At 43.9% G+C, this 27,920-nt stretch overlaps 1 protein-coding gene and 1 long non-coding RNA gene across 2 annotated transcripts in view; one reads left to right on the top strand and one right to left on the bottom strand.

The window, feature by feature from the left end:
* Window positions 1-12,872, bottom strand: part of LOC137521360 (uncharacterized) — a 284,522-nt gene extending 271,650 nt beyond the window's left edge. The window contains exons 1-2 of the long non-coding RNA XR_011022108.1: window positions 12,546-12,872; window positions 1,411-1,493 (exon numbers count right to left, since the gene is read on the bottom strand). This is a non-coding gene — a long non-coding RNA (uncharacterized lncRNA). The remainder of the gene's footprint in view (window positions 1-1,410; window positions 1,494-12,545) is intronic.
* Window positions 12,873-12,989: 117 nt separating this feature from the next.
* Window positions 12,990-27,920, top strand: part of C6H1orf174 (chromosome 6 C1orf174 homolog) — a 49,672-nt gene continuing 34,741 nt past the window's right edge. Inside the window, exon 1 of the mRNA XM_068240491.1 lies at window positions 12,990-13,119. Within this exon, the coding sequence (XP_068096592.1) occupies window positions 13,105-13,119 (15 nt within the window). The 5' untranslated portion in view covers window positions 12,990-13,104. The remainder of the gene's footprint in view (window positions 13,120-27,920) is intronic.

Raw genomic sequence — 27,920 nt, 5'->3', positions numbered from 1 at the left:
GGCATTTTTCAAAAGAAAATAAATAAATATGGCAGCCTCCTACTTTTGCTACAGTGACCATTTAAAGACACATAATCCGCCATAATAGTTACAGGCAGGTAATCCCCAACACTCCAAGTCACCATACATCAGGCGACTTGGCGGCCGATCTAACATCCGATTCTAATATTATAATCGAATTGGATGAAAATCGGTGCTGCCAAGTGCACGCCCGGTCGACATGTGACAAATTTTGGGGCGAATTCGTCGCATGCGCGGCAGTAATGGCGAGCAACATCAGGACGAGTGACGAAACCTGGACTTTGAGACCCATTGGGTGGGTGTAGCAGCGATCAAGCGGCGGCTATGGACAGCTAATGTATAGTGCACTGGACGGGGTTGGGGGGGCACATTACACACAAGGGGAACAGTGTCGGGCTAGCGAGGCGGTGGATGCTTCATCACAGGGCCGATTCCGGATCGATTTCAGCATTAACTTGATCAGGAATTGGCCTGCGGTGTATGGGCAGTCGACAGATTTCTTTCTCTAATCAGATTCGATCAGAGAGAGATTTGTCTCTTGGTTGAATCTGCCCATCATCGCTAGATGTATGGCTACCTTTAGGAAGATAACTTCCGAAGCAGTGATCCAAGTAGTGACAGACACCTTCCCTCACTACCACAAATAGTGATTTTTATTAGATAGCACACTGAGGCGAGAATGATGATGTCATCAGGATATTCAGAACGGTCTTAAATGATTTGCAAACTTTATTTTTTTAAAGTGTTAAAGTAAACCTAATCAAAGGAGGGTGAGTAATGCATATGGCAGATTTTCCCTCTCACGCACATAGACTCAATGCACATACAGTGGCAGGGCTTGTTTTTAGGCAGGTTTTACACTTATTTTTTGCATAGTGATGCGGTGCGATGCTCTTGTCACAGTGCAATGCAAAAAACTGTCAATCATATAACCGACAGAGTCATATGCATAGCACAGCTGCCCGTTCAGTGACATACTCTCTACTAGACAGGACGTACATCACTGGGATTCCCATTGGTACGTGCATCTGCGCTGCATCACACTGCACTCCGTCATTTACACTATATGCGTCGCCTATGAATTTGCATAACCCCACGCACTGCGTGTTAGGCATGGTACTTGCGGTAACCCACTGCAGGCCTTGCAACAGTTCAGATACTTCCGGTGCATTGCAACCGACTGCAATAATTGTGAAAATTTCCATAGACTTTCATTGCTTTTGCAGCCCCTTGCGGTAAAATAGGGTATCCCAACACAGGTTTCACCTGCAAGCGTAAAAGGGTACCTTAGGGACTGTGTATAAGCGTTTTTATTAGTGGTTGACAAATCATTCATTTTGAAAGCACCTAGTCAATGATCCTTCAGCCTCCATTCCAAGTAACACTGACCTCCAGAGCTTCAGGCTGAAACAAAGTCTGCTGTTAAATTCCTTCTCTTGTGATGCATGAAGTCATGTGACCAAACCTTTTTTCTAAAAAAAAAAGAAAAAAGTTTTAGCTGTGAAACAATTGTAACATCTAAGCACACTGCCTACTAAGCCATTAGATGCTATATTGAGTTTTGCCTCTGGAGCTTTAAGTAAAAAGTCCCTTTGTGTTTAGCACAACACACAGTGGCGAAAAAAGGAATACAATACTGCTCACATTTTATTGAGGGAAGACAATAGAGTCCTTTGTTCTGTGATCTTATTGATTATCGTCAATGATGTGTGGACACATTATTGCCACAATGTTTTCTGCCTCATATTGTCTCTCTTTAATAGCATGGGATTCTCTTTTAATTGAAGTATATGAATGCTTTTCCACTATTTTTCCTTCTCAGCGCCATTTTCTCAGCTGTCGCTGGGAAAATAACAGAGTTGTAAAAAAGTGTTACTGTTATGACTTGATATATCAATTTAATTTTGCAATGACATTTTCAATCACAGAGATAGGATCCTGAGGGAAATATCCGCCATTCTGTGTCACACGGTGATCTATGTGGAGGATTATGTGAGACTCTGAACATTTCTTTTCAAAGAACTCCAAACTCAGAGGAGAGAGAGCAGCATTTTCTCCTAGAGTTCGTCTAATTTATACAGGGAAATTAGCAAGAACAAATCTGGTCGCGTAATGCCGCTCAATGCAATATTCTGACTGGTATCCATTATGGAAGATGATGCGCTGCAGAATCAAAGGATGGCCACATTTCTCATAAAACTGCAAAGATGTAGGAATGAAGACTGATTCAGTAAACTTTTCTCACAAACCACCTCTCCTTGGGGTGTATGCACTAAACTGCGTTAACCGTCAGGCATAGAATGAAAAATCAATTCTTCATTTTTATCTGTTAAACAAGTAATAAGGATGCTAACCAGGCAATCCAAAAGTTAAAAATCACTCTTATTTTTCTTCTCCATAAAACATCATTCCCCAGTTTCCCTGACTCTTATTTGATACATCGGCCCACACAAAGGAGGTTGCAGGGCATGTTGTGTTTTCTTTTTTTCTTCTTTACTTTCCCCTCAGACATTTTCCCCTCCCAGAACTCTGTTCCTCTCTGATTGGCCAATATTTATCGTGCTGAGACAATGCACTTTCTACTGCGGAACTGAGTGGGAGTGTCTGAAGACTGGGAGGTGAGCAGGCAATGATACACAGAGTAAGGGAGGAAATGATGTCAGGATTCAGGATTAGCTTCAAGATAGACACAGTCAAAATGGAAAAGCCTAAGAAGGATTTTCCCTTTTTGTACTATAGTAAAATCACTAAAATCAAAATGTGGACAGTGAAATACATATGTTATGTAAGTAGAGCAAGTATTTATCTACTTATATGTGTTTTTTTCTGAGATAGCATGGCTGACAGCTCCTCTTTAAGCACAATTACATGCATAAAGTCTTGCGAGATAAGTAAAGCGTAATGCATTGTATGTAATATATTGCATTCTGCTCTACTCATCATATAGTAAGATTTTACGCAGGTTATTCTGCTTCACCTAGTTTAGTGCATACAAACCCTTGTGTGTTTTTCACCAATCTAGAGAAAAACTTTTCAGCACCCAACAAGCAAAGGAGTGTTAAAAATAAGACGAGAAAGATAATATCAAAGTCAAGTTAAAGTGAACCTGAACTCTTGCACAGGACAGAAGGAAAGCATAGAGAAATGCACCCTGTATGTATTTAGAGAGTTTAGCCTGTCTAATTCCCCCTCATCTGGCAGTAAGCACAAGTTGTAATTTTATCTGCCTGCCACGGCAGAGAGCTAATTGGTAAATACAGGCTGTTAACAATATGTCTGCTTCCATGAAAGCAGGAAGTACTGTAGATACACTGCAAATTTATTTTAGGATTTGTATCAACTGTAACAAAAAAAGTATTTATTTAAAGGTTATTATGCTGTTGCTTATCTTTTAGAGCAGAGAGGAAATTCTGAGTTCAGGTTCGCTTTAATCAGGAACAACTTCTTTTGATGCATTTCTGCTTTGAATTGAAGTGCTGAAATGTATTTTATATACAGTGGTTTGCAAAAGTATTTGGCCCCCTTGAAGTTTTCCACATTTTGTCATATTACTGTCACAAACATGCATCAATTTTATTGGAATTCCACATGAAAGACCAACACAAAGTGGTGTACATGTGAGAAGTGGAACAAAAATCATACATGATTCCAAACATTTTTTACAAATAAATAACTGCATAGTGGCGTGTGCATAATTATTCAGCCCCCTTTGGCCTGAGTGCAGTCAGTTGCCCATAGACATTGCCTGATGAGTGCTAATGACTAAATCGAGTGCACCTGTGTGTAATCTAATGTCAGTACAAATACAGCTGCTCTGTGACGGCCTCAGAGGTTGTCTAAGAGAATATTGGGAGCAACAACACCATGAAGTCCAAAGAACACACCAGACAGGTCAGGGATAAAGTTATTGAGAAATTTAAAGCAGGCTTAGGCTACAAAAAGATTTCCAAAGCCTTGAACATCCCACGGAGCACTGTTCAAGCGATCATTCAGAAATGGAAGGAGTATGGCACAACTGTAGACCTACCAAGACAAGGTCATCCACCTAAACTCACAGGCTGAACAAGGAGAGCGCTGATCAGAAATGCAGTCAAGAGACCCATGGTGACTCTGGACGAGCTGCAGAGATCTACAGCTCAGGTGGGGGAATCTGTCCACTGCACAAAGTTGGCCTTTATGGAAGAGTGGCAAGAAGAAAGCCATTGTTAACAGAAAAGCATAAGAAGTCCCGTTTGCAGTTTGCCACAAGCCATGTGGGGGACACAACAAACGTGGAAGAAGGTGCTCTGGTCAGATTAGACCAATATGGAACTTTTTGGCCAAAATACAAAACGCTATGTGTGGCAGAAAACTAACACTGCACATCACACTGAACACACCATCCCCACTGTCAAATATGGTGGTGGCAGCATCATGCTCTGGGGGTGCTTCTCTTCAGCAGGGACAGGGAAGCTGGTCAGAGTTGATGGGAAGATGGATAGAGCCAAATACAGAGCAATCTTGGAAGAAAACCTCTTGGAGTCTGCAAAAGACTTGAGACTGGGGCGGAGGTTCACCTTCCAGCAGGACAATGACCCTAAACATAAAGCCAGGGCAACAATGGAATGGTTTAAAACAAAACATATCCATGTGTTAGAATGGCCCAGTCAAAATCCAGATCTAAATCCAATCGAGAATCTGTGGCAAGATCTGAAAACTGCTGTTCACAAACGCTGTCCATCTAATCTGACTGAGCTGGAGCTGTTTTGTAAAGAAGAATGGGCAAGGATTTCAGTCTCAGTAGATGTGCAAAGCTGGTAGAGACATACCCTAAAAGACTGGCAGCTGTAATTGCAGCAAAAGGTGGTTCTACAAAGTATTGACTCAGGGGGCTGAATAATTACGCACACCCCACTTTGCAGTTTTCTTGGGTAAAAAATGTTTGGAATCATATATGATTTTTGTTCGACTTCTCACATGTACACCACTTTGTATTGATCTTTCACGTGGAATTCCAATAAAATTGATTCATGTTTGTGGCAGTAATATGACAAAATCTGGAAAACTTCAAGGGGCCGAATACTTTTGCAAACCACTGTATAAGGTTAACAATTAATTAAAGGGAACCTAAACTGAGAAGGATATGGATGTTTCCTTTTTTAAAATAATAGCAGTTGCCCGACTCTCCTGCTGATCCTGTGTCTCTAATACTTTTAGCCACAGCCCCTCACCAAGCATGCAGATCAGGTGCTCTGACTGAAGTCAGACTGTATAAGCTGCATGCTTGTTTCAGGTGTGTGATTCAGCCACTACTGCAGCCAAAGAGATCAGCAGGACTGCCAGGCAACTGGTATTATTCACAATACACACCTACGCGCTGGGCCAACCACACAGCACTACTGGCTCATCTCCTCTTATAGCATGCACATTTATGAGAATACAAGAGAATGGCACTCACAGTAAAAGGTAACAGACCTCATGTGCCTGCCAAGCAGCAATGCAATATTAAGGAACCTCACATATAAAAGTGACAGCTTCCAGTGCAACATTATACACACAGCAACCATGTTATACAATTCTCACAGCGATGTTCACATATATATATGGTTGCATCTGCTAATCATGGACTGTCACTGTTTGTATGTACACTAGTTTAATGACAGGCCCAGAGTTGTCTGTGAAAATTGTATAACATATGATTGCTGCATGTATAGTGTTGCACTGGAAGCTGTCGTTTTTATATGTGAGATTGCTTGGCTCAGCTCGTCCAGTACCGCCAGGCTGAATATCTCAGCCCCTGATGGGTCTTTTTTGACAATTTTTTTTTTTAAAAACACGCAGCTAGCACTTTGCTAGCTGCATGTTTTACTCGATCGCCGCCGCTCACCGCCGATCCGCCGCTACGCGCTGCGAAAGAGGGCCTCCAGACCCATTGCGCAGCCTGGCCAATCACCGCCAGGCCGCGCTGAGGGGTGGATTGGGACTCGCCCTGACGTCATGACGCCGATGACGTCATTCCGATCGTCGCCATGGTGACGAGGGAAGCCCTAACAGGAAATCCTGTTCAGAGTGGGATTTCCTGTTGGGTATGGTCGCCGGCGGCGATCGGAGGGGTGGGAGGGATAGCACAGGGAGTGGGGAATCATGTAGCTAGCGCTAGGCTAGCTACATGATAAAAAAAGTGAAAAAAAACCCCACCCGCGGCCGAGCGCCACAAAACAATTAAACGCCAAGGTGGTTAATATTGGATTGCTGCTTGGTACGTGAGGTCTGTTACCTTTTACTGTGAGCGACATTCTCTTGTATTCTCATAAAAGGCAACTGGTAATGTTTAAAAGGAAACATCCATGTCCCTCTCAGTTAAGTTTCCCTTTTGCCTTACTTTCTTCTAACCTAAGGTCTGATGTACTTAACTTTTTTACCTCATTTTTGGTGTTGATTCACTAATTTCTTTTATGAATTAAACGCACCCTTTCCCTGGTGCACACGCCAGTGCGTAGGGGTAGAGTAAAGGTAAAAGATGGTCCATTGTGCACTCTGCACTCTGCGTGGCTGCAGACAGGGAGGGTGTGAGGGGGTGCTCTGTGGCACGTTCTGCACTGAACAGAATATAAATATGAATTTAAAATAAGAGGACATTTTTAGGGCCTGAAATCTCAGTTTATATTAACGCATAAATGGTATATTTCCTTTAACACTCTTCCTAAAAACTTAGAACCTCTCTTACCCTCGCCAGTTTTTCCTTATCAAGGGCTGTTAATGCCTTTCTGGCTAGAAATATGCTGTGAAATTTCAAATGAAACCCAGAAACCAGAAGCTACACAGCGACACCACTGAGACACTCATATAAATATTGATTATGTGTTTAGCGTTTATGGCTGAAGCAGGCCAGTTAAAGCACATTGAACCAAACATCATAAAATGAGTGTTCAGCCATTTGGAACCTGACTAATTCTGGTTGGCATGAATGTCATCATGTTAATGGCTGCGGCGCCAGCTTTGAAAAACAAGCACATTTCGGTGAAGGACAGAAGACATCTATCACACTTTAGAGAAGCCAAGCCAGGGCCGGTATGTACTTAGTTTACCTCAGAACCCAGTAAGCTCTGTAAATCTTTTGCATGGAAACCACAGGAATTTACAAGATTGGATTATTAAAACTGAAATCCCAAAATGCAGGTTAAAGAACAACTCCAGCAAAACATTTTACTTTTAGCTTTAAGTAAAATGGAAAGGGGTTTATGTCCCTTGTCACACTCGCCCTCCAAACATTCCAGAGATGGGCTCCTCGGGTCCTGCGGCATCCCTGGGAGCCATCTTGGGAAGTCTTCCAGGATGGCTGGGACACCGTATGCTCACCTCCACCCTGGGTGTGCTTCTGGGAAGAGCATACATAGCACCTCAAATCTCCTGTGTGAGCAGCGGGGGTTGGAGTGACAGGACTGGCGTGAAGACCAGGGTTTTTAAAGCATTACTGCTTTCTCATAGTTACAGACATGGTGTGCTACCACACCATTCTGATCTATGTAAAAGCTTTTTTACCTGTCAGTCTGCTCACAACCTACCTAATCTGCCTGCCAGCCTTGTCAGTTTGATTACTAGTCCAATTAGTCCATCCTGCCAGTCCTCTCAGTCTGTCCTACCAGCAGGGGAGTTTTTAGACATAGGCATTACAGGCCACTGCCTGGTGTGGCATTGGTCCTGGGGGGCGCCATGCCCCTGATTAAGCCCCGTCCCCTGATTAACCCCTGCCCCGCACGAATGATGTCACACCTCCTAGGTGAAGCCACACACCCACAGGTGTTTGTACCTCTTTCTGTCCCCTTATGCCTCCTTCTGTGTCCTTGTGCCACCTCTGACCACCCTGTGTGTCCCTCTGCCCCCCTGTGCCTCTTTCTGTGTCCCTTTGTGCCTCTTTCTGTCACCTTCAGTCCCCCTGTGCCACCTCTGTTCCCCTGTGCATCCAGATATTGATTAAAGAGATATGGTGGGCCCACGCTTGATGGCCACCTAGCTTTTTTGGCAATATTTGTGGGAGGTTACCATAAACCGGGCCCCTAGACTCTTTCCAGGCCCTAAGCAACTAAGTTACCTTGTGGATAATCCGGCTCTTTGTGCATCCCTCTGTGTCTCCCTCTGTCTCCTTGTCCCACTATCAGTTCCCGTCTCCCTCCTGTGCTCCCCCAGTCCAGTGGGTAAAGGCAGAGTATAGTGCAGCAGAAGATGTGCTCTAACCTCCCTTCTGGAGTCCAGTGCTGTGCCTGTGCTACCATCCTATCTGTTTTCTGCTCCCTCTAGTGCTGGCTCTCCTCATGTAGCATGTAATCACACAACATGAGGTAGGAGATGCTGGGCACTAGGGTGAGTGGTGAGCAGGCAGGTGGAAGCACAGCACTGGACTCTAGTAACAGTGAACAATGTTTTAATTTTGTTTTGCAGCAAGTAAAATTGACAGCAGCTTTAAAAAAAATCAAAACAAATTTAAGAGGCAGGTTTTCTTCACCACACAACATGTTGTCTTTTTGTGCTGATAATAAAGCTTGTCCAAAATATTTAATTTTGGTTTGTATGAACTACAAGAGGTAAGCCAACACTCTGGGACAGCAGGGACAACATATGCTCACCTCCTCGTTGGGCATGCTGGGGAGCGCATGCACAGTGCCTCAAGTCTCTAGTGCACTCAGCAAGTCTCTAGTACACTCAGCAGCAAAACAAAATCAAAACAAAATTAAGTAAAATTTAGATTGTAGGTCTTAGAAGACAGTGCGGCATTTGTACAAAAGTCAGGTGCACAGTGAATGTTGCAGTGCACAGGGAATGCAAAGCAATACGTCGCACCACGACACTTGTCACCTAACCTGCTCAACGAACCAAACTTTCATTGCTGCAGCCCTCTATGGCCATTTCCCATGTTACACAGTGGTAAAAGTGTGTCAGATTGTGCAATTAAGAATGGGTAAAGTATTTACGATTAAAGCATGCATACCCTTCATATTCAACAGTGGGATAGGCCAGTCATATCATCCCCCAATGCATATCTCAAAATAAAATATAACTCACAAAGAAACTAATTCACTAAACTCTATTGTAAGCTGTTAGCACATTTAAACATTAGCTGGCATTATGCAAAGCGTATAACGTGTGTTACATAAATACGGTTAACGCTCGTTATTCACACTGTGTATATGTTACAGCTATTGCATGCCTTATTGGTATAAAAAACAAGCACTACAGCCGTAATGTATACATTATGTGGATAAGGTGTGTTATCCTATTTCTGTAACATGCATTATGCACGCTACGCAATGCCCACTAATCTTTACGGTTGCTGTCAGAGGATAGAGGAGGAACAGCCAAACTCTGCTACCAAGGTGACATTGTGGAAGACAGTTTCATGTGATAGGTCATTCACCATGGCAAGACTGACCACAGCAACAAGACTCAAGGTGGTTATATTACAACAGCAAGGTCCCCTGCAGGCAAAGATTTTAAAACAGACATAGACAAACTGAGGTTTCAAAACGTGCTGTTCAAACTCTATTGAAGAAGCACAAAGAAACACTCAGAGTTGAGGATTGTAGATGCGGTGGGGGCCTAGGAAACATCGATGAAAGACACATCATGCTTACTTCCCTTTGTAACTGATAGACTTCCAGTAGCACAGAACTCACAAAAAAAAAAAAAAAACTGTGGGACCCATGAACACCCATCTTCTATTCAGAGAAGCCTGGCCAGAGAGTTTTCATGGAAGAATAGCGGCCAAAAACCCATACCTCCATTGTGAAAACATGGACAAGCAACTCAGCTATGAGTGAAAATATAAAGACTAGGTGCAGGAAAGGCAACAGGTGTTCTGGACTAATTGGTCAAATTTAAAATATTTTGCTGCAGCACAAGGCAATTTGCTTGCTGAAAGCTTATGAGTGTGAACTGCAATGGAAACTGGACATTTAATACAAAGCCTGCACGCAGCAAGTAACAATAATGCAATCAGCTCCAATGCAGTACTGTGAGCAGCCTCATAGAATTGTATGGGCAGTGAGTTGACATGCAGAATTATTCTGCAACGCAACTGAGCACTGTGAACTAGCTGTAGACCATAGATAAAATGTGAGTGTAATCCCACTTCTAGTCCAGGAGAAGGACTGCTTGGGGAAGAAGGTGTTCCTGCACCTGGTGGTTCTGGTTCTGTAGTGGAGGCCTGATGGAAGGGGCTCGAAGTAGTGACTGCCTGGGTGGGAGGGGTTGTGCAGTATCTTGGTGACCCTCATGGAACTGAGTAGATTTAGAGGTGGGGTGGCAGGGAAGCACCAATGATCTTTTCTGCTGCAATGTTCACTCTATGGAGCTTGTACTTGTTGTTAGCAGTTGCTCCTGCACACGATGAAGGAGCAGAGGATGGATTCAATGGTAGTGGTGTAAAAGCTAGTCAAGAGTTCTTTTGGCATTCCAAATTTCATCAGTAGGCGCAGGAATAATAGCCTCTGCTGTGCCTTCTTTTGAATTTTGGTGGTGTTCTGTCCCCTAATAAGGTTACTAGTTAAAGCTTTGGGGGTTCTACATATACTAAACTACTACTAGAGGACGGCAAACTTAGCCAAGTTAACACAATGCAATGTTAAACCTATGTAACGTTCACAGTGTGTCAGGTGTGATCTAATGGAATGCAGTATCCCAACGCACTGCATACAGAGTTACCGCATAACACATGTGTTAACAGCTTACTTTTCAGTAAGGCTTGGTTCACACATAAATCTATTTACTGCAATAAATAGCTTGGCATTTTTCTCTGAGGAGAGAGGGGGGCCGAGGCCAGGCGCTGGAAGTGGAGTGATGTGGGGTCTTCGGGACAGCTGCGTAGGACAGTACTGCTTATAGCAGCACTGCAGGATTTTGTATATTAGGATGGTGCTTCACTGTCTGAACAATGCACACAACGCGCGGTGCAACTTTTTTCCTGTTTTACAGGGAACGTAGCGTAAATCCCACTTTGAACTTAACCCTAGGGTATTTCCATCTATATATGAATAGGCCCACAAAAATGTTTTTATCTACTTTCTATGCATCCCCACACCGACTTTATTATCCTCTAACCCGTGCTGTGCTCAACGGGCAACATTTCACAAATACAATTAAAACACTCCTGCTGAATTTTTCACTGGACTCTCCACCACAAGAAAAAGAAAATTACTGCTATAGTTTATTTTTTAAGTAATGAAAAAGAGAACATTATATATAATACGGTGACCATACGTCCCGCTTTACCCGGGACGCTTCCCGCCTTCGGGGGGCGCTGTCCCAGGCTGCATGAGGTCCCGGGAAACGTCCCGCTTTTAGCAGCGGGACGTCCCGGCCTCGGGACTCTGGCCACCGTACAATGAACTAGCCACAGCGTCTACTAGACGCTGCGCTAGTTCATTCCCCGCAGCCCCGCTCCAGCCTGCAATGTCCTCCTCCGGCAGGCACAGGCAGAGCAGGGCTACGGGAAGATGGCATCCGGAGGCGGAGCCCTGTATTGGAGACTATTTGTCTCCAGTACAGGGCTCCGCCTCCGGACGCCATCTTGCCGTAGCCCTGCTCTGCCTGTGAGAGGCTGAGCGGGAGATTGAAGATCATCCAGTCCAGGGGGAGCTGCACACACCAGAGGCCGGCTGCGTAAGGGGACGTCTTCTGCCAGGTGAGTAAATGCTTTTTCTTGCAGGTGAAGTGTTTGCCCAAATTGTGTTCATTTTGTACTGACATGTTTGCCCAAATTGTGAACATTTTGTACTGACATGTTTGCCCAAATTGTGTTCATTTTGTACTGACATGTTTGCCCGCAGTGCGTTTATCTTGTACTGACATGTTTGCCCGCAGTGCGTTTATCTTGTACTGACATGTTTGCCCGCAGTGCGTTTATCTTGTACTGACATGTTTGCCCGCAGTGCGTTTATCTTGTACTGACATGTTTGCCCGCAGTGCGTTTATCTTGTACTGACATGTTTGCCCGCAGTGCGTTTATCTTGTACTGACATGTTTGCCCGCAGTGCGTTTATTTTGTACTGACATGTTTGCCCCCATTGCGTTTATTTTGTACTGACATGTTTGCCCCCATTGCGTTTATTTTATGCTGACATGTTGCCCGCAATGCGTTTATTTTGTGCTGAAATGTTGCCCATTGCGTTTATTTTGTGGTGTCTGGGGTAACTGTTGCTGCATTTATTATTTAATGGTCATAGTTGGCTGTGTTTGCTGCTTTGGGGTTATGGCATATTAAATAGCATCACACAGTTTCTGCACACCTATGATGTGAATCCATGTTTGACCACATCACGGCGTAAACACTGCTTTCTTATGCCTCGCTGTTGCATCATTACGTTAGCTACGCCCATAGAATGTCATGGCCACGCCCATTTTTCGCGCGCGCTGCAGACACCACATTTTTCGCCGCACCCCCTATTTTTTGTCCCCCCCAAAAAATTCCACCCGTCCCAGGTTGAGCCTACAAAAATCTGGTCACTCTATATAGAAGTGTAAAAATGTTACTGCAATATTCAATAATCTACCTTGTTGTTATTATAATTCCGTGGCATTTCCCTTGGAGAAATATCACAGTTCCTTCGTGCAATGTGCTGTGAAACTATGACAGCAATGAGTAATCATTACATCATATTCCCTTATGGCATATCAAAACCTGTAAATATTTACTGCATGCAGCATCACCCTGTCGCATTTACGCATTCAGCACTGTTACTCCATGAAACCAGTAGGAAACATGTAGTCTATTGATAACACAGAGCCCAGCTTGTAAATGAATAAAAGAAAAGAAAGGACTGAAAGCGCTAACTAATCCATTTGCCAAACTCGACCATGGCTTCCAAATACTTCGCAGCTGTTTGCGTGCATTTTCGCACATCTCCTACGTCGCCCAGTTCAAATATGTCCGCCTTGCCGCTGAGCTGCGCATGGCCTAGATACTCCGTGGTGACGTCAGACGCAGGCTCCCCCTTCCCCGGGGAAACAGTGACGCTCACGAAGAGTTGGCTGGGCGGGGCCGGTGAGGGCATCGGAAAGTTTTTGCGGAGTTGCTAGAAAGTTTTGGCGGCGTAGAAGCCGGTTGCCTCCATGAAGAAGAGAAAGGTGAGGTCCTCCTTGCTCAGGGTGAATGGCGTGATCGGCAACAACTATACAAACGCTTGGGAAGGGAGGATGGTTGGAGAATAGGCGGCTCGGTCATCCAACAGGGAGGGAAAGTGATGGAGCAGTAGATAGTGTGATAATCATGTAGGGGTTTTAGGAATTCGGGTAATAAGTTAAATCATGATTATAGACGGAATCGGGGGTATGTTGAGGGGATAGTAGGTGGTTCTATGTTCATCCATGGGTGATAAGAATAAAATGACCATAAGGCTGACTTAAATATACATCAGTATTCAATAAATTACACATTTTCTTAATAGGGAACTAAACGTTCTAGAATAAAAAGTTGGTGCTGGAAAGGTTAAAATAAAAGTACCCTTGAACCAAACACCCCCCCCCCCCCCCCCCCCAAAAAAAAATGAAGCTGATGGGGGGCATCCTGGTGCTGCCTGTTTTCATCCTGTACCTCTTCATATTAGATGGGGTCTTCAGTTGAATACTAAATCCCCCAAGCTTCACTGCCTGTCTTAGAAGTGTCATCTGAACTGGTGAGCTCAGCGAAAGCAAGAGCTTGTTTTCAGGTGCTTTCACTGCTCAGGTACATTTCAAAACTTGTGCCTGCACAGTTCTTAGTGCATTAGTCTAGTTTAAGGGACCCAGCAGGAAACCTCATAGGGTACAGTTCTTGAATTACAGAACAAATTTGGCCTCGATTCATAAAAGTGCTGTCGAGCGGGGAAACACCGCTGTCGGTATTTCCGCCTTCAGGGTGGTAATTCATAAAAATGTAGCTAGATGTGACAGGCGTGCGGAGATATTCCGCTGTAGGCAGGCGTTAGGCTGTCGGGAGACATGCGGAAACAGGAGAAGCAGGCGGAATCCCTCGGTGCGGTGTTCCCTCTGCAGCTGCTTGGGAGGTCTGTCCCATTCACTGCACTGTATTCCGCACGCTTCTCGCCACATCAGAGGTAGCGGTAATACCCGTCCGCATACCGCTACCTCTAATCTTTATGAATTTACTACTTGTTACTTTTGCTATGATAATCACCGCGCAAGGCGGTGATTTATCACTCTGCTCGCGAAAGTCGGCTTTTCATGCGGAAAAAAGCCTTTATGAATAAAGATTCTGCTGTGTGGTCGGTAAAGTGTGCCGTTTTCAGCATTCCCGCATGCGGGAATGCTTTATGAATCGAGGCCTGATTGGCCTGACTAGTGTGGGGGTACTACAACCTATCTGATACATAGCAGTTTGAGAGGGTGCCGCACTGCTGCCCACCCAATCATGATATCAGAATTTCGGTTTCCTGCCGGGTCCCCATAATTGCGCTAGCGGCAGAACTTCCAGGTGGCTGCAGAGTTAAAAAGACTGGGGGGGGGGGGGGGGGGGGGGGGGGGGGACCCGAGCACAATGAGCAGTGTCAGCACACTACAGAGGAGGTAATCATTGTCGCTCACCATGGCTTCAGTCAGCAGCTTTTTCCAATTCAGGGGTACTTTAAAATTAAATGACAGGATGCAGGTTAAATCCCAGCCTTGTGTAGTAAACAAAATCTGGATTTGTCTAAAGCACAAGAGCGAAACCAGCTAAGATTTCTGTTAAGGAGTTTAGGAAGACAGATGATTATGTACAGTGCTTGAGAAATCTGAGGAGCTAGGTAGCCAAAATAAAATAATTTCTGGTGCCTGACCTCTGAGTAAAGCTGAGTACCCACCATAAGACCAGCAGAAGATGGATCGGAACCTACGGTGACCCAGGAGTGATCATTCCCTGATCCATCTTCTGCTGTGGAACATGTGGCGGGTGCATGATCGTTGTACTTTGTGCAGGAGTCTACGGGGCTCCATGCGATCTGTGATGATCTTTCTGATCTCCGCATGTTGCGGAAAACGTTTATTGCAAAAATCGCACTGTGGGTACCTTAAGGACTGGTTCAGACAGATACTGCCAGCATCCATCCTTGGTGTTTACTGCCGGGATCCACAGTGTCACATATTGGGCTCTATTCACAATAATGTGCGGTAATTTTTTATTTGGGTGAAAAATTACTTCTATCACTAAAAATTTACAGAGTGTGATGAATGTTTGATAAAAACGTGATAAATCAGCAATCTGTACGGAAATAAAGCTTTTAGAGCAGCCAATATGCTTGCTACCCATTACGCAGAGACGACCCAGGAAAGCCTGTCACATTAAAAGTGGGACCTCAACTCTTGTGCAGGACAGAAGGAAAACCTTTAGAAATGCACCCTGTATGTATATAATTTAGCCTAATTCCCCTCATCTGTGAATAATCACAACTGTAATTTGAGCTCTCAGCTGTGCCAGCTGGCTGCCTCAGCAGAGCAGCTAATTTGTAAACACAGGATGTTAACCCTATGTCTGCTTCTATGATAGCAGGAAGTACACACTGGAGATATTTTGTTGGATTTGTATCAGCTGTAACAAATGTTTTTCTTTAAATGTTATGCTGTTGCTTATCTTTTAGAACAGAGAGGAATTTCCTGCTCAGCATCTATAAAATCATCGAAAAGACTGTATGAGGTCTGAAAGTGCGACTTGAGATTAGAAACAATCGTCTTCTCTGCCTTCTATGTAAAATTGACATAAACTCGAGCAAACAAAGCTCAAAAGGCTCCATCCTGAAGGCCAAAAGCAGAGAAGTGAAAATTATCACCTAACATTTGTAGGTGCTAAAAAAAAATTCTTAACACCAACTATTCAATTGTGAATCTCAAATTGGAGATACATTTTGGCCTCGATTCATAAAGCATTTCCGCGTGCGGAAATGCTGAAAACGGCTCACTTTACCGACCACACAGCAAAATCTGTATTCATAAAGGCTTTTTCCGCATGAAAAGCCAACATTCGCGAGCAGAGTGATAAATCACAGCCTTGCGCGGTGATTATTTTACCAAAAGTATCAAATGTCAATTCATAAAGATTAGAGGTAGCGGTATGCGGACGGGGATTTCCGCTACCTCTGATGTGGCGAGAAGCGTGCGGAATACATTGCAGTGAATGGGACAGACCTCCCAAGCAGCTGCAGCAGAGAACACCGCACGGAGGGACTCGGCCAGCTTCTCCTGTTTCCGCATGCGTAGGACAGCCTAACGCCAGCCTACAGCGGAATATCTCCGCACGCCTATCACAACAGGCAACATTTTTATGAATTACCATCCTGAAGGCGGAAATACCGACAGCGGTGTTTCCCTGCTCGAGTTTACCTTACCGACAGCACTTTTATGAATCGAGGCCATTGAGGTAATTACCAAACTTTTACCTCACTTTTACTGCAAGAGGTAATCTAGTAGGAGAAAAAAATTGTGTATTTCAAAATGGAGATATTTTGGTCGGTATTTATCTCTACCTAAATTACCTAATGCGGAAACTCGTGAATAGAGCCCATTGGGCTCTATTCACAATCACACATGCAAGATTTTTTACTGCTATATTACCGCAAGTGATAATCTTCGCATTTTTTCCACATTCACTAAAAATGTTCCACATGTTTCCCGCATGCGGGAACAATGCGTAAAAAAAATAATAATTGGGAAACATGCGTAATTGCATAGTAAACATGCGGAAACCATGCGTAAAAGTGGCATAAAAAAAAACTTGTCCAAAAAAATAAATAAAATAAAGTCCAGCAAACACAGCACTCAAGGCTCCAGACTCCCATTTAAGTCAACGGGAAGCGAAACATATCACCCTTTTTTTGTGAATTATGATTTTTGTTTTTTGCGGGAATTACCGACTTTTGCAGACTTTTACCGCATTTTTTTCGCATGCGGGTAAACAATGCATACAAGTTTACGCATGCGGTAAATAATCATGCTTAAAAATTTGTGCATGTCAAGATGGTCTTTTTTTCAGTCGGGAATTTACTGCAAGTGCATTTCCGCATGTGTAAAATGATTGTGAATAGAGCTCAGTGTGATGAAGAGGAGCATTCATCTCACGTCATTTACTGCTGATCAAGACCACTGCTCAAGCGTCATGGTTGACATTGTTTTCTGCGCAGCTGCATGCAGTGTCTGGAGTCAGCAGTATTTGCAGTTACAGTATCCCCTAGGGATCAAAATGCAATGATCAATCAACTGCAAATTCTGCTTATGCTTTCCTTCTTGGTAGCAGAAAAGCATTTTACCACAATTAAACAAGCAGCCGGCCATGTGAAGACTGGCTGCAAAATATTATCTGCTGGATAGTGATGGTCAGTGAAATGCAAATAATTTCAAGTTGATGCTGTATTATGCAATTTCTTATGCAAGTGTATGCAGCATTAAATTGGACCATCCAAATGAAGCCAAAGTTGGGATGTGATTGGTCCATTTTCAAGCTGAATATATTTGCATACAAATGTGCATAATCACACAAACGTAGAATTATTTGCATCACATTGACCATGCCTACCCCTGGATTGAACAGATTGACTCCTAAATTCCATCATTTGCCCAACTCCAGGGAAATTATGTAACTTTCATCAAGTGATATTTGGAAGGTGGGTTATTGCAACAGGCAATGCTTCAGTAGCCCTGTGTGTGAGAAAGTAAAAGGGTGGGGTGTAAGGAGAAAAAGTAGAAGTGTTGACAAACGTGGCGTGACCCTAAAGTTAAACTATGGTATAAAACTCTGCATTTCTTCATTGCTCTTACACGTGTTGAACTCCAGTCCACGAGTGCCATATCTGTTAGTGTCGAGGATGGACTGAGAAATGTGTTCTTTTTGATGAACCACACATTTCCTGATGCAGTCCCATCAATTAAGTGAACCTTAAGCCAGGAAAAAAAAATGAGTTTTACTCACCTGGGACTTCTACCCCCCTGCAGCAGTCCTGTGCCCTCGCAGTCACTCACTAATCCTCTGGTCCCCCGCTGCCAGCTAGTTTTGTTTTTGCTGACAGGCCCGTCAGGACTGGCCACGCGTAGCTTTTTCCGCATTCCCGACTGCAATTAGCGCTATTGCGGGCTGCAACGTGTACAAAAATACGCGTTGCCGCATATCTATGCGTTCGTAATGCGGCAACGCATATTTTAGTACGCATATCTATGCGTTCATAATGCGGCAACGCATATTTTTGTACGCGTTGCGGCCCGCAATAGCGCTAATTGCAGTCGGGAATGCGGAAAAATCTACGCGTGGCCAGTCCTGACGGGCATGTCGGCAAACACGAAACTAGCTGGCAGCGGGGGACCAGAGGATTAGTGAGTGGCTGCGAGGGCACAGGACTGCTGCAGGGGGCTGGTAGAAGCCCCAGGTGAGTAAAACTTTTTTTTTTTTTTCCTGGCTTAAGTGTCCCTTTAAGCTGTACCACCAATGTGTGAGGTCCTTGAGGACTGGAGATCGACATACCTGGGATTATTTACAGCCTTAAAGGACAACTGAAGTGAGAAGAATATGGAGTCTGCCATATGTATTTCTTTTTAAACAATGCCAGTTGCCTGGCAGCCCTGCTCTTTTATTTGGCTGCAGTAGTGTTTGAATAACGCCAGAAACAAGCATGCAGCTAATCTTGTAAGATCTGACAATAATGTCAGAAACATCTTATCTGCTACATGCTTGTTCAGGATCTAAGGCTAAAAGTATTAGAGGCAGATGATCAGCAGGATAGCCAGACAACTGGTATTGTTTAAAATGAAAGGCAGCCTCCATATCCCTATTGTTTCAGTTGTCTTTTAAACCTACTACTACCCAAAACATTGGTAGCAAAATAGCATTCAAACAGTTAAGTGGCCATATATCTGTAGATTTGGCGGCTTATCAACTATCTGATTCAATAATTATCGGAGCAAATGAAAATCAGTGCTGTCCAAAGCATGCCTTCTACGATACTAATAATTTCGGTCCAAAATTGGGCACATGTATTGATAGGATATGCTGGAAAATCTTGGGCTGACATGCTTGATCAGGTGTACGGCGGTAAGCATAGTGCAGAAGGTAATTTGTTAACCAAAGAGGAGTGTTATTTTTACTGCATGCTCATCCTGTGATACTGTACAGCATACAATAATGTAAATAGTTTATGGCAAATACTGTACCTACATAGATCACAAATAGTAAATATATGCTGTTGTGGCAGAACATAGATCATAAGTGATGGAGGGAGGTCCCTGCTCCTGCATTTTTCAAGGAGAGGAGTTAGAGAAACTCCGACCAAGAATTGAACTTTATCCTAATCAGTAGCTGATACCCCCTTTTACATGAGAAATCTATTCCTTTTCACAAACAGACCCTCAGGGGGCGCTGTATGACTGATATTGTGGTGAACAGGGCTGTGGAGTCGGAGTTGGAGTCGGGGCAATTTTGGGCACCCGGAGTCGGAGTCGTGGTTTCATAAACTAAGGAGTCGGGAGTCGGGTGATTTTTGTACAAAATCAACACACCTGTTTAAATATTATACTAAGGAGTCGAGGAGTCGGAGCCATTTTGGTTACCCGGAATCGGAGTTAGAGTCGGAGTCGTGGTTTCATAAACTGAGGAGTCGGAAGATTTTTGTACTGACTCCACAGCCCTGGTGGTGAAACCCCTCCCACAAGAAGCCCTGAATACCGTGGTACTTCTGGCAGTTTCCTGGCTGTGAACCTTGTTGCGTTGTGGGAAATAGATGTTTACAGCTGTTTCCAACTGCCAAAAAAAGCATGCAGCAGTTACATTACCTGCCAACAGTAAAAATGGCACCATGTGATAAATGTCAGAATGTGAATCAGAGATTTAAAAGATTTTACAATGGGCAAACACTGACTAAATCACTTTATACATAATGATTGTAAAAATGAAGCACTTTTTTATTACATTATTTTCACTGGAGTTCCTCTTTAAAGAGAATCTGTACTCTCATATTCTTACACTAAAAAGCATACCATTCTATTCCTTATTTTTTCCTGTGCCCCTCTGTGCTGTTTCTGCCACTCTCTGCTGCAATCCTGGCTTGTAATTAACAGTTTTAGGCAGTGTTTACAAACAAACTAACCAGCTTGTGATAGGCTCACATAAACAGAGTGTGAGTCATACAGAGTGTGCAGGGGGCCTGCAGAGGGTGTGTATCGCTTCTAGCCAATCACAAGCAGCCCTGCACATTCCACACATTCAAGCCTTAGCCCGACAGACACAACAGAGGAAAGGAGATAAGATTTATTACAGAGACAGTGCAATTAGGAAAGGCTGCAGTAAGCCAGAGCACATTAGAACAGGCATAGGAACTTATAGGATAGAAGAACTAAGGCTGAAAAAAATGTTAGTCTCTTTAAAGAAGTTACAGTAACCAGAGCAACAAACTATGTGAGGGGTACAGATGAAAGTAGAATTGTATCAGTGTCTGCAGAGCAACTACTGTAGTTCAATTGTCAGTAGAGCTGTATTTGTAGGTTTAAAGCACAGCCTAATTCCAAAGAAGGAGAAAAGTGTATGAGAAGTAGGTGATTCTGTGATTTGTGAATGGGTTTTGGGAAGGAATATGTATGATAAACAGGACTGGAATGATAAAGGTGTGATCTACCTCTTGGAAAAACTCAGTCTCAGTGGGGTGCTAAAAATGCACTAGGCAGTAGCAGCCCTCGTTCCTGCACTGTCCCTCCGTGAAGTTCTCTGCCTCTGGGACTTATTGTCTGACTTCAGAAGTACCGTATATTCTGGCGTATAAGACAACCCCCCCAACTTTTCCAGTTAAAATATAGAGTTTGGGATATACTCACCGTATAAGACTACCCCTCTTCTCTGATATAAACACACAAAACATGCCTCACTCGCGTGAGTAGCAGAGTAGCTTTCTGGTTTTGGGTCACCTGACGTGGTGATGTGTAGGCTCCACAATTCAGTGTTCTTCCTCTGGCAATCTCTTCCAGCGGGAACGCACATGTCACCAGTCAGGTGACCCCCCCCCCAAACCAGGATGCTGCTCTGCCTCCCGTGCGAGTGGATGCTCGCAAGATGCTCGGATCGGGATTGCAGGAAGCTTTGACTTGAAACAGATCTTTGGCGGCAGCCCCCGGTACATAATTTAAAGCTCTGCCTAGCACAAATACTGACGCCTGGCGTATTTGACGACCCCCGTCTTTTCAAAAGTTTTTTTAGGGGTTAAAAAGTCATCTTATATGTCGGAATATACGGTACTCGCATCCTTGAGTACGTCTGAAAATGGGCACAGCCATCAAAAGTAGTAGTGGGGCCGAAGACTTGATCAACCAAGCTCGTCGAAGAATTTCACTTGGGCCCTTCGCTGGAGCAGCGGTATGGAGTGAGGTCCGGGAAGGCTCTATGGGATCCAGAGCCTTCCCTCAACAAAGTTAAGTATCTCTGTGCCACTTCAGTATTACTTTAAAAGGCACCCAAACAAAATAACGTTCTTAAAACATATTAACCCTTTCCCTGCCAGCCGATTTGTCTTAACTGCGAACATTTACTGCCCAAACACTTTTTAGACATTTTACACTCCTTAGGTTTACAGTTTACGTAGGATTTTTGACAAGAAAACCTACATGAAATAGAACATATAATATAGTTTTTTTCCGTAATGAATTGGGCTTGAACACTAAAACAAAATTTTGTACTTTTTCTGAAGATAACAATTTTTGAGATGGCTTCCGGCGGGGGACGTGTGGCATGGAGCCAGCAATCGGGTGATTAATTACACACCGACCGCTGTTCCAGCATTGCAGGGAGGCAGAGGATTGGGGCCGATAGGGAGGGAGGGGAGGAACCCCTCCCTGCTGCTTTCCCAACAAAAAAAATGCCAAATAACGTACTAGGTGCATTGGCAGTGGGATCATCTTCTAGCCACAACGCACTTAGTACGTGCTTGGCAGAAAAAGGGTTAAAGGAGGTGGCTTACATCAAGCAAAACCACTGGTTGAAGATGGGATTCTTTAACATGTTTCGCTGGACTTCCTGCTTCTCAAAGTTATTCTGAACTAGTGTACCTAAGCCCGTTTAAAAACTAGCTCTAGGTAGAGAAATTACTGCTGCCAGTCAGCACGTGCCCTGGCCCTGACCTTTCGTCCCAACGGCTGTCTGTACTGCGCACATGTGCAGTACAAAAAAGCTTCAGACAGGGAAAGTGGATGACGCAGGGACAGTTAGGTTTTATTGTATAGGTGTAACGATTGTGGAATTCTCTCCGTGATCAGCGCACAAGACGTGCGCTGATACTGCGGAAATCCTCCACAAGCGTGTAATTTGAGGGAACCCAGCAAAAGGTGCAATGCACCTGTAGAGGGAAATTCCTGTCGACAGGTTGAGCTGTGGAGTGCAGAGGAACAACTCCTCTGCCCTGCCACAGACGCCAGACAGGAATTGTACGAAGGGAAGAAACGCAGGGCAAGATAGCCCTGAAAGAGAGAGATCAAAGCGACAGAGGGTATGTGTGTCCACCAAACTAGTCGCCACCCTGCGACGATGAACACACAACCATGAAGATAAAGTGAGAAGGCAATCGCCAGAGATGGCGATTGCTAACAGCGACACAAGACCGAATAAGCACAGATGAGGAATGTATGTATGTCCACCAATCTAGCCGCCACCTGCGACGGCGGACACACAACAAAGGAAACCGAGTGAGAACGCAATCGCCCGAGAAGCGATTGCGAATGAGATTGAGCAAAGGGACAGATTGTATGTGTGTGCACCAAACTAGTCGCCAACCCGCGACGGTGCATACACAACAGCAGATATGAAGTAGGAACGCAATCGCGAGAGAGGCGATTGCCAGAGGTGACACAAGGCTACAGCAAGGCAGAACACAAGAGTAGCAAAGGCACAGCAAATCCTACAATGAGAAGATAAGGAAAATAACAAACGCTAGCTAAACGCGAACACCGCACTCATTCGCAACAGTGCACGCGTTTATGCGCGGTCTCCGTGTGATAAGCACAACAGAGACAAGCACGCCTAACTAACCACCGACAGACAAACATGAAACAGAGGACGCGAGCGCTTGCTTAACGGTTACCTCACCGAGCCTCCAGCAAGCGTTCGTAGCAGACAAGACAGATACACGAAAACAGGAAAAGGTGAGAGATGATCAGACGGATCCACAGCACTAGCGCTAGGCGAGTGCGATCCAGGCAAGACAGATAGAGGAGATAGCTGGTAGCAACCGCTGCTCCAGCTATACTCCAAGAACAAAGATCAGAACGACTTCCTGTCGACCACCGCTGGGACAGAACAATCGCAACAGACAAACAAAACCGATATGCAATCCTACTGCACTAGGGAAACTGCCCAGTGCAGTTCCAGGAATTACTCTAAGCTAATCTTCAAACAAAGAGCAAAGCTGACACTTGGAGTGTTTTACAGGGACTAACCCTTATGACCAGCAAAGGACTCTGGGAAACATAGCTCTTTATATTGCCAGTCATCAAAGGAAGCAGGTAGGGGATTTGCATAACGTGTATGCAAACTCCTCAGCAGCAAGCTGCAATACTGACAAAAAGTCTCTCTTCCAGAGACCTGCAGAATGCAGACCTGAACAGTGGTCAAAAGGCTGCCTGCCTGCGCAGGCAGCCAAGCGGATCCTCACAATAGGATATGTATAAATTATTATAAATGCTAAAAAAAAAAGTATAATTTAAATTATTATACACAAGAAATGTTACATGTATATAGCAAATCATTCATATACTGCACTTATACTGTATCATACTGTTTTACATATTTCATCTTTGTACTAACAGCCTTGTGACATGCGTTAGACAGGAAAAACAGCATCAGCCCCTAGCAACCAGGTTCTCTTTCAGGTTTCCAGTGCAGCTTGGGAGAATCTGGTTGCTATTTACAGGATTGACAGTGTTCAGTAGAGGCGTATTACAGTTCATATGGTGTACATAGAAGAGTGGTGCTGAATGGACAGTACCACTCCGGCAAATAGCATACATTGCTGTGTGTTTTGTCTTCACTGGCCAAGACACACAAAAGCATACTATGGCTTCAATTCATCAAAGGGTGTTCGATAACAAAACCCCAGTCCTTAAAATACCGCATTCGGTATTTTACACGTCACTGTGCTAATTCATCAATATTTTCCCATGTGTGGTAGAGGTTCGTTAAGTTACCGAAGTACTACGGCTTCAGTTCATCAAAGGCTGTTAGATAACAGCAGAGTGGTGCAGAGCAGCTTGGAATGTCTCTGTGTTGTTACAAGCTGATAATAATAGAAGGCATCCAGACATCCCTTTACATGTAAACATGTGTTATATTTACTGTTACTTATACTGCCTCTGCTGCTCTGAATCTGTCCATCAGTCTTTCTTAACATTTTACTTATTTGCCACAACGTAGATGAACTTCCTGGAGACATTACAAATGCCATGCTTGGTGATTTCACCACCAGCATCTTTGCATTATCAAACAGGGCCTGAAAGGGTTACACCACCGAAGGGAATCTGGGGATATATTTTGTCCCCTTCTCTCTGCTCACTGCCTGGGGGGTCTGAAAGCTTTGTGTGGAGAAGCCTGTGTGACCTATCAGTGGCACTTGCAGGAGAACAGGGGCCGTTTCTATTGGCTGCCTGCTCCTGCTAATCATGAAAACATTCACACAGAAGGCTTTGGAAGCCTGTAACAACAGGGGAGAGCTGGAGATAATCACCGAATGTGTTAGCGAATGTGGGAACCTTGATGAATTAGCACAAGTCGGTAATTTATCTCATTGCTGTGTCATTTCAGCTTCTCATTCGGTAACAGCTTTGATGAATTAACATTTTCTAAAGTGCTCCGTTAAGTCAGCTGTTTTCAGCATTACCGAATGCGGTAATGCTTGATGAATTGAAGCCTATGAGTCTTTTATTCTTGTTTGGTTCTTCTCCTGATTTGTTGCCTATTTTTATTTCTAGTACATTATTTTTGCATTCTGTGGCATATTAAAGGTACCGCGTAGTGTTTAACATGCTTGTGCTAATCATTTTGTATTCTTTGTACTAAAAATCATTTTTACTACTCAAAGTAAATCTCTGTTGTAAAAATAAAACCCACACTATCAACACAGGCAGTATAAGGTCAGTTTTCAGGCATTTTTTCCCCACTGCCATTTGTGCCATTTGTGCTGGCAGCCACAGACAGACATTGGGACATGCACATTTTTTCCAAGCAATAACTTTACTCAGACTAGTTTGGTAAAGAGAAAAGTGACGTCACATGGTCTGTCACTGTCAGCTTCCTACTTCCTGAATGCTGTGCCGCAAGTAACTAGGAGCTGGAGAGGCAGTAAACATTTTGCCGGGACCAGAGAGTACTGTATACCGATGGCTTTCTTATCAAAATTAAGACGCTGACTGGAAAGGAGATAGAAAAATATTGAGCCTAAGGGTCCATTCACACTTGAGCTCAGCGCAAAACGCTAGAGGTTTGTAAACCACAACATTGGCAATTTTTGTGTCTGCTTTGAGGAGGTAAGTCCACCACTGCCTCCTCCATGTTTTAAACTTTTTAGATTCATTTATCCTTTTGGCGCCTCTGTATCCATACTATGCAATGTCAGAGACTAGTAGTTTTTTTTTTCAGTCAAAGGGGCTAACACTAGCTAGAATACACATTTTATATTTTTTTAACTACCTCGTGACAGTGCGAAGTAGATTCTACGCTGCATATGCAGCTCCCCAACTCTGATGCGACGTAGAATCTACTCCACAAAAGTTGCTTGACCAGCACTGCTGTATGCTATTGTCACTTTCCAACACCAAATGGAGAGCGACTTGCCAACTCAAATGGACAGCTATTGACAATGGTCTTAAGCGCATGCAGGGCATTCCCAGGCTCCACTCACTAAAAATGTATTCAAGGTTACACTCACAGTGAGGCCATTTTGCATGGGCATAGAGTTTTGCCTGTGAGCTCTTCCCCGCTCTACCAGCCTGACTGACTGACTGCTCCCACGGGATTCCGCTGGCATACCTTGTGTTCGCGTCCTCGGCTAGCTTCTGGTAGTGTGTAAAGCAGCCTGCAGCATCTCCTGATCGCTTTTGTCACTCCCCTGTGTAACTCTCTGGGGGATTGGAGCTGCAGCAGCTTGGCTTTGCTATAAATCCATTTACTTGATTTCCATAGGTTAGGGACTCTGGACTCCCACCCATTCTAAAAAAAAAATCTTTGTAAAACTTTATTAGGCTCCTTGCAATATTATATATGAATATATTTAATATAATATATCAATATTATTATATTAATAGAAGGGCCCTTAAAGTGAGTCGTGATTTAATTTCTGGAAATAACGGGGATGTAATAGTCTCAATTGTCTCTTATCTTTTGAATGAAAATATGGGGCAACACTTCAGTGTTCCCCAAACTATTTAGCGCCGGTGGAATACGGCAGTACTTTTTTATTTGATTTATTTCACTTGTTGGGAAAATGTTCCTAATCCTAACAAAATTATAGTACAGATGTAATTCTGAGATTTTTGTTGAGCGTTATTACTCAACACAAGTAAATTGTGTCTGTCTGCTGATGCCTGACCTATGAGCGTCTCACCTGAGTAAACCTTCTCAATTAATTTGTACAGAAATGAATCAGCAGACTGCGCATAGCAGCATTGTTAGGGGATATTCTCGGAGCACTCAACTACTCATCAGTTCTGAATAACCTAATTTTTACAAAATGTATCCATTTATTGTCACATTTTATTGTTGTATCCAAATCATTAGTGGTTAAATCATGTATAGTGTTCGCTAGAGATAGTCAGTGAGCTGCAAATAATTACGGCTTGCATGAAAATTTCCTGCAAATTGTATGCAGCTTGGAAACCAATCAAAAGCAGTAGGAAGTGAATTTAATAATACAATACACAATAACATTTGTAAAGCGCTTTTCTCCCATAGGACTCAAAGCGCATAGTTGTGTCTCAGATTAATACAGGGTTGCAGGCTGGGTTGTGTTACAGAGGAGATAGTCAGATGTTCATGAATGCCAGACTGAAGAGGTAGGTTTTCAGTTTAGACTTAAATGTTTCCAGGGATGGAGCTGGCCTGATTGGGTGTGGCAGGGAGTTCCAAAGTGTAGGGGCAGCATGACAAAAGGCTCTGTCTCCAAAGGTTTTGAGGTGGACTCTGGGGGTGACCAAGGTGTTACGTCCATTTGATCTAAGACTGTGGGGGGTGTGATGCAGTTGCAACAAGTCCTTCAGGTATCCAGGGCCCAGATTGTGCAAGGATTTGAATGTCAGTAAGCCAATCTTAAACATAATTCTCCATTTTATCGGTAGCCAGTGGAGTGAGCACAGGGTTGGTGTTATGTGGCAATGGCGGGGTTGGCTCGTTAACAGCCTTGCGGCGGCATTCTGTACTAATTGCAGGCGGCGTACGTCTATTTTTTATGCAGGCCTGTGTAGAGGACGTTGCAGTAGTCTAACCTTGATGTGACGAAGGCATGAACTAGGGTTGGAAGATCCTCTGAAGGAATTGGGTGTTTAATCCTTGCAGTATTCCTTAGATGAAATAAGGAATGTTTCACAGTAGCTGAGATTTGATTCCTGAAGCTTAATTTCCCAGCAATCAGTACTCCCAGGCTGCGCACACAGTCCGAGTTGTTCAGGTCCGAGCTCCCTATCCTTAGCGGTGTTGGTTGAGACTGGGGCTGCTTTGCTGTTGAGCCCTGGCCCTCGATAACAAGAACCTCAGTATTGTCAGCATTAAGTTTTAGCCAATTATTATTCATCCACTCCTGAAGCTCAGCTAAGCATGCATTTATTTGTGGAGTAGGGTCTGTGACGCCAGGTTTGAATGACAAATATAGCTGGGTGTCATCAGCATAGCAATGATGTCAGGCCATGTTTTTGTATGATTTCTTCAAGTGGCAGCATGTACAGTGGAGGAAATA

The sequence above is a fragment of the Hyperolius riggenbachi genome, chromosome 6, assembly GCF_040937935.1.
Source record: "Hyperolius riggenbachi isolate aHypRig1 chromosome 6, aHypRig1.pri, whole genome shotgun sequence".
NCBI classification, from domain to species: domain Eukaryota; kingdom Metazoa; phylum Chordata; class Amphibia; order Anura; family Hyperoliidae; genus Hyperolius; species Hyperolius riggenbachi.
This window is presented reverse-complemented; position numbering and strand designations above follow the sequence as displayed.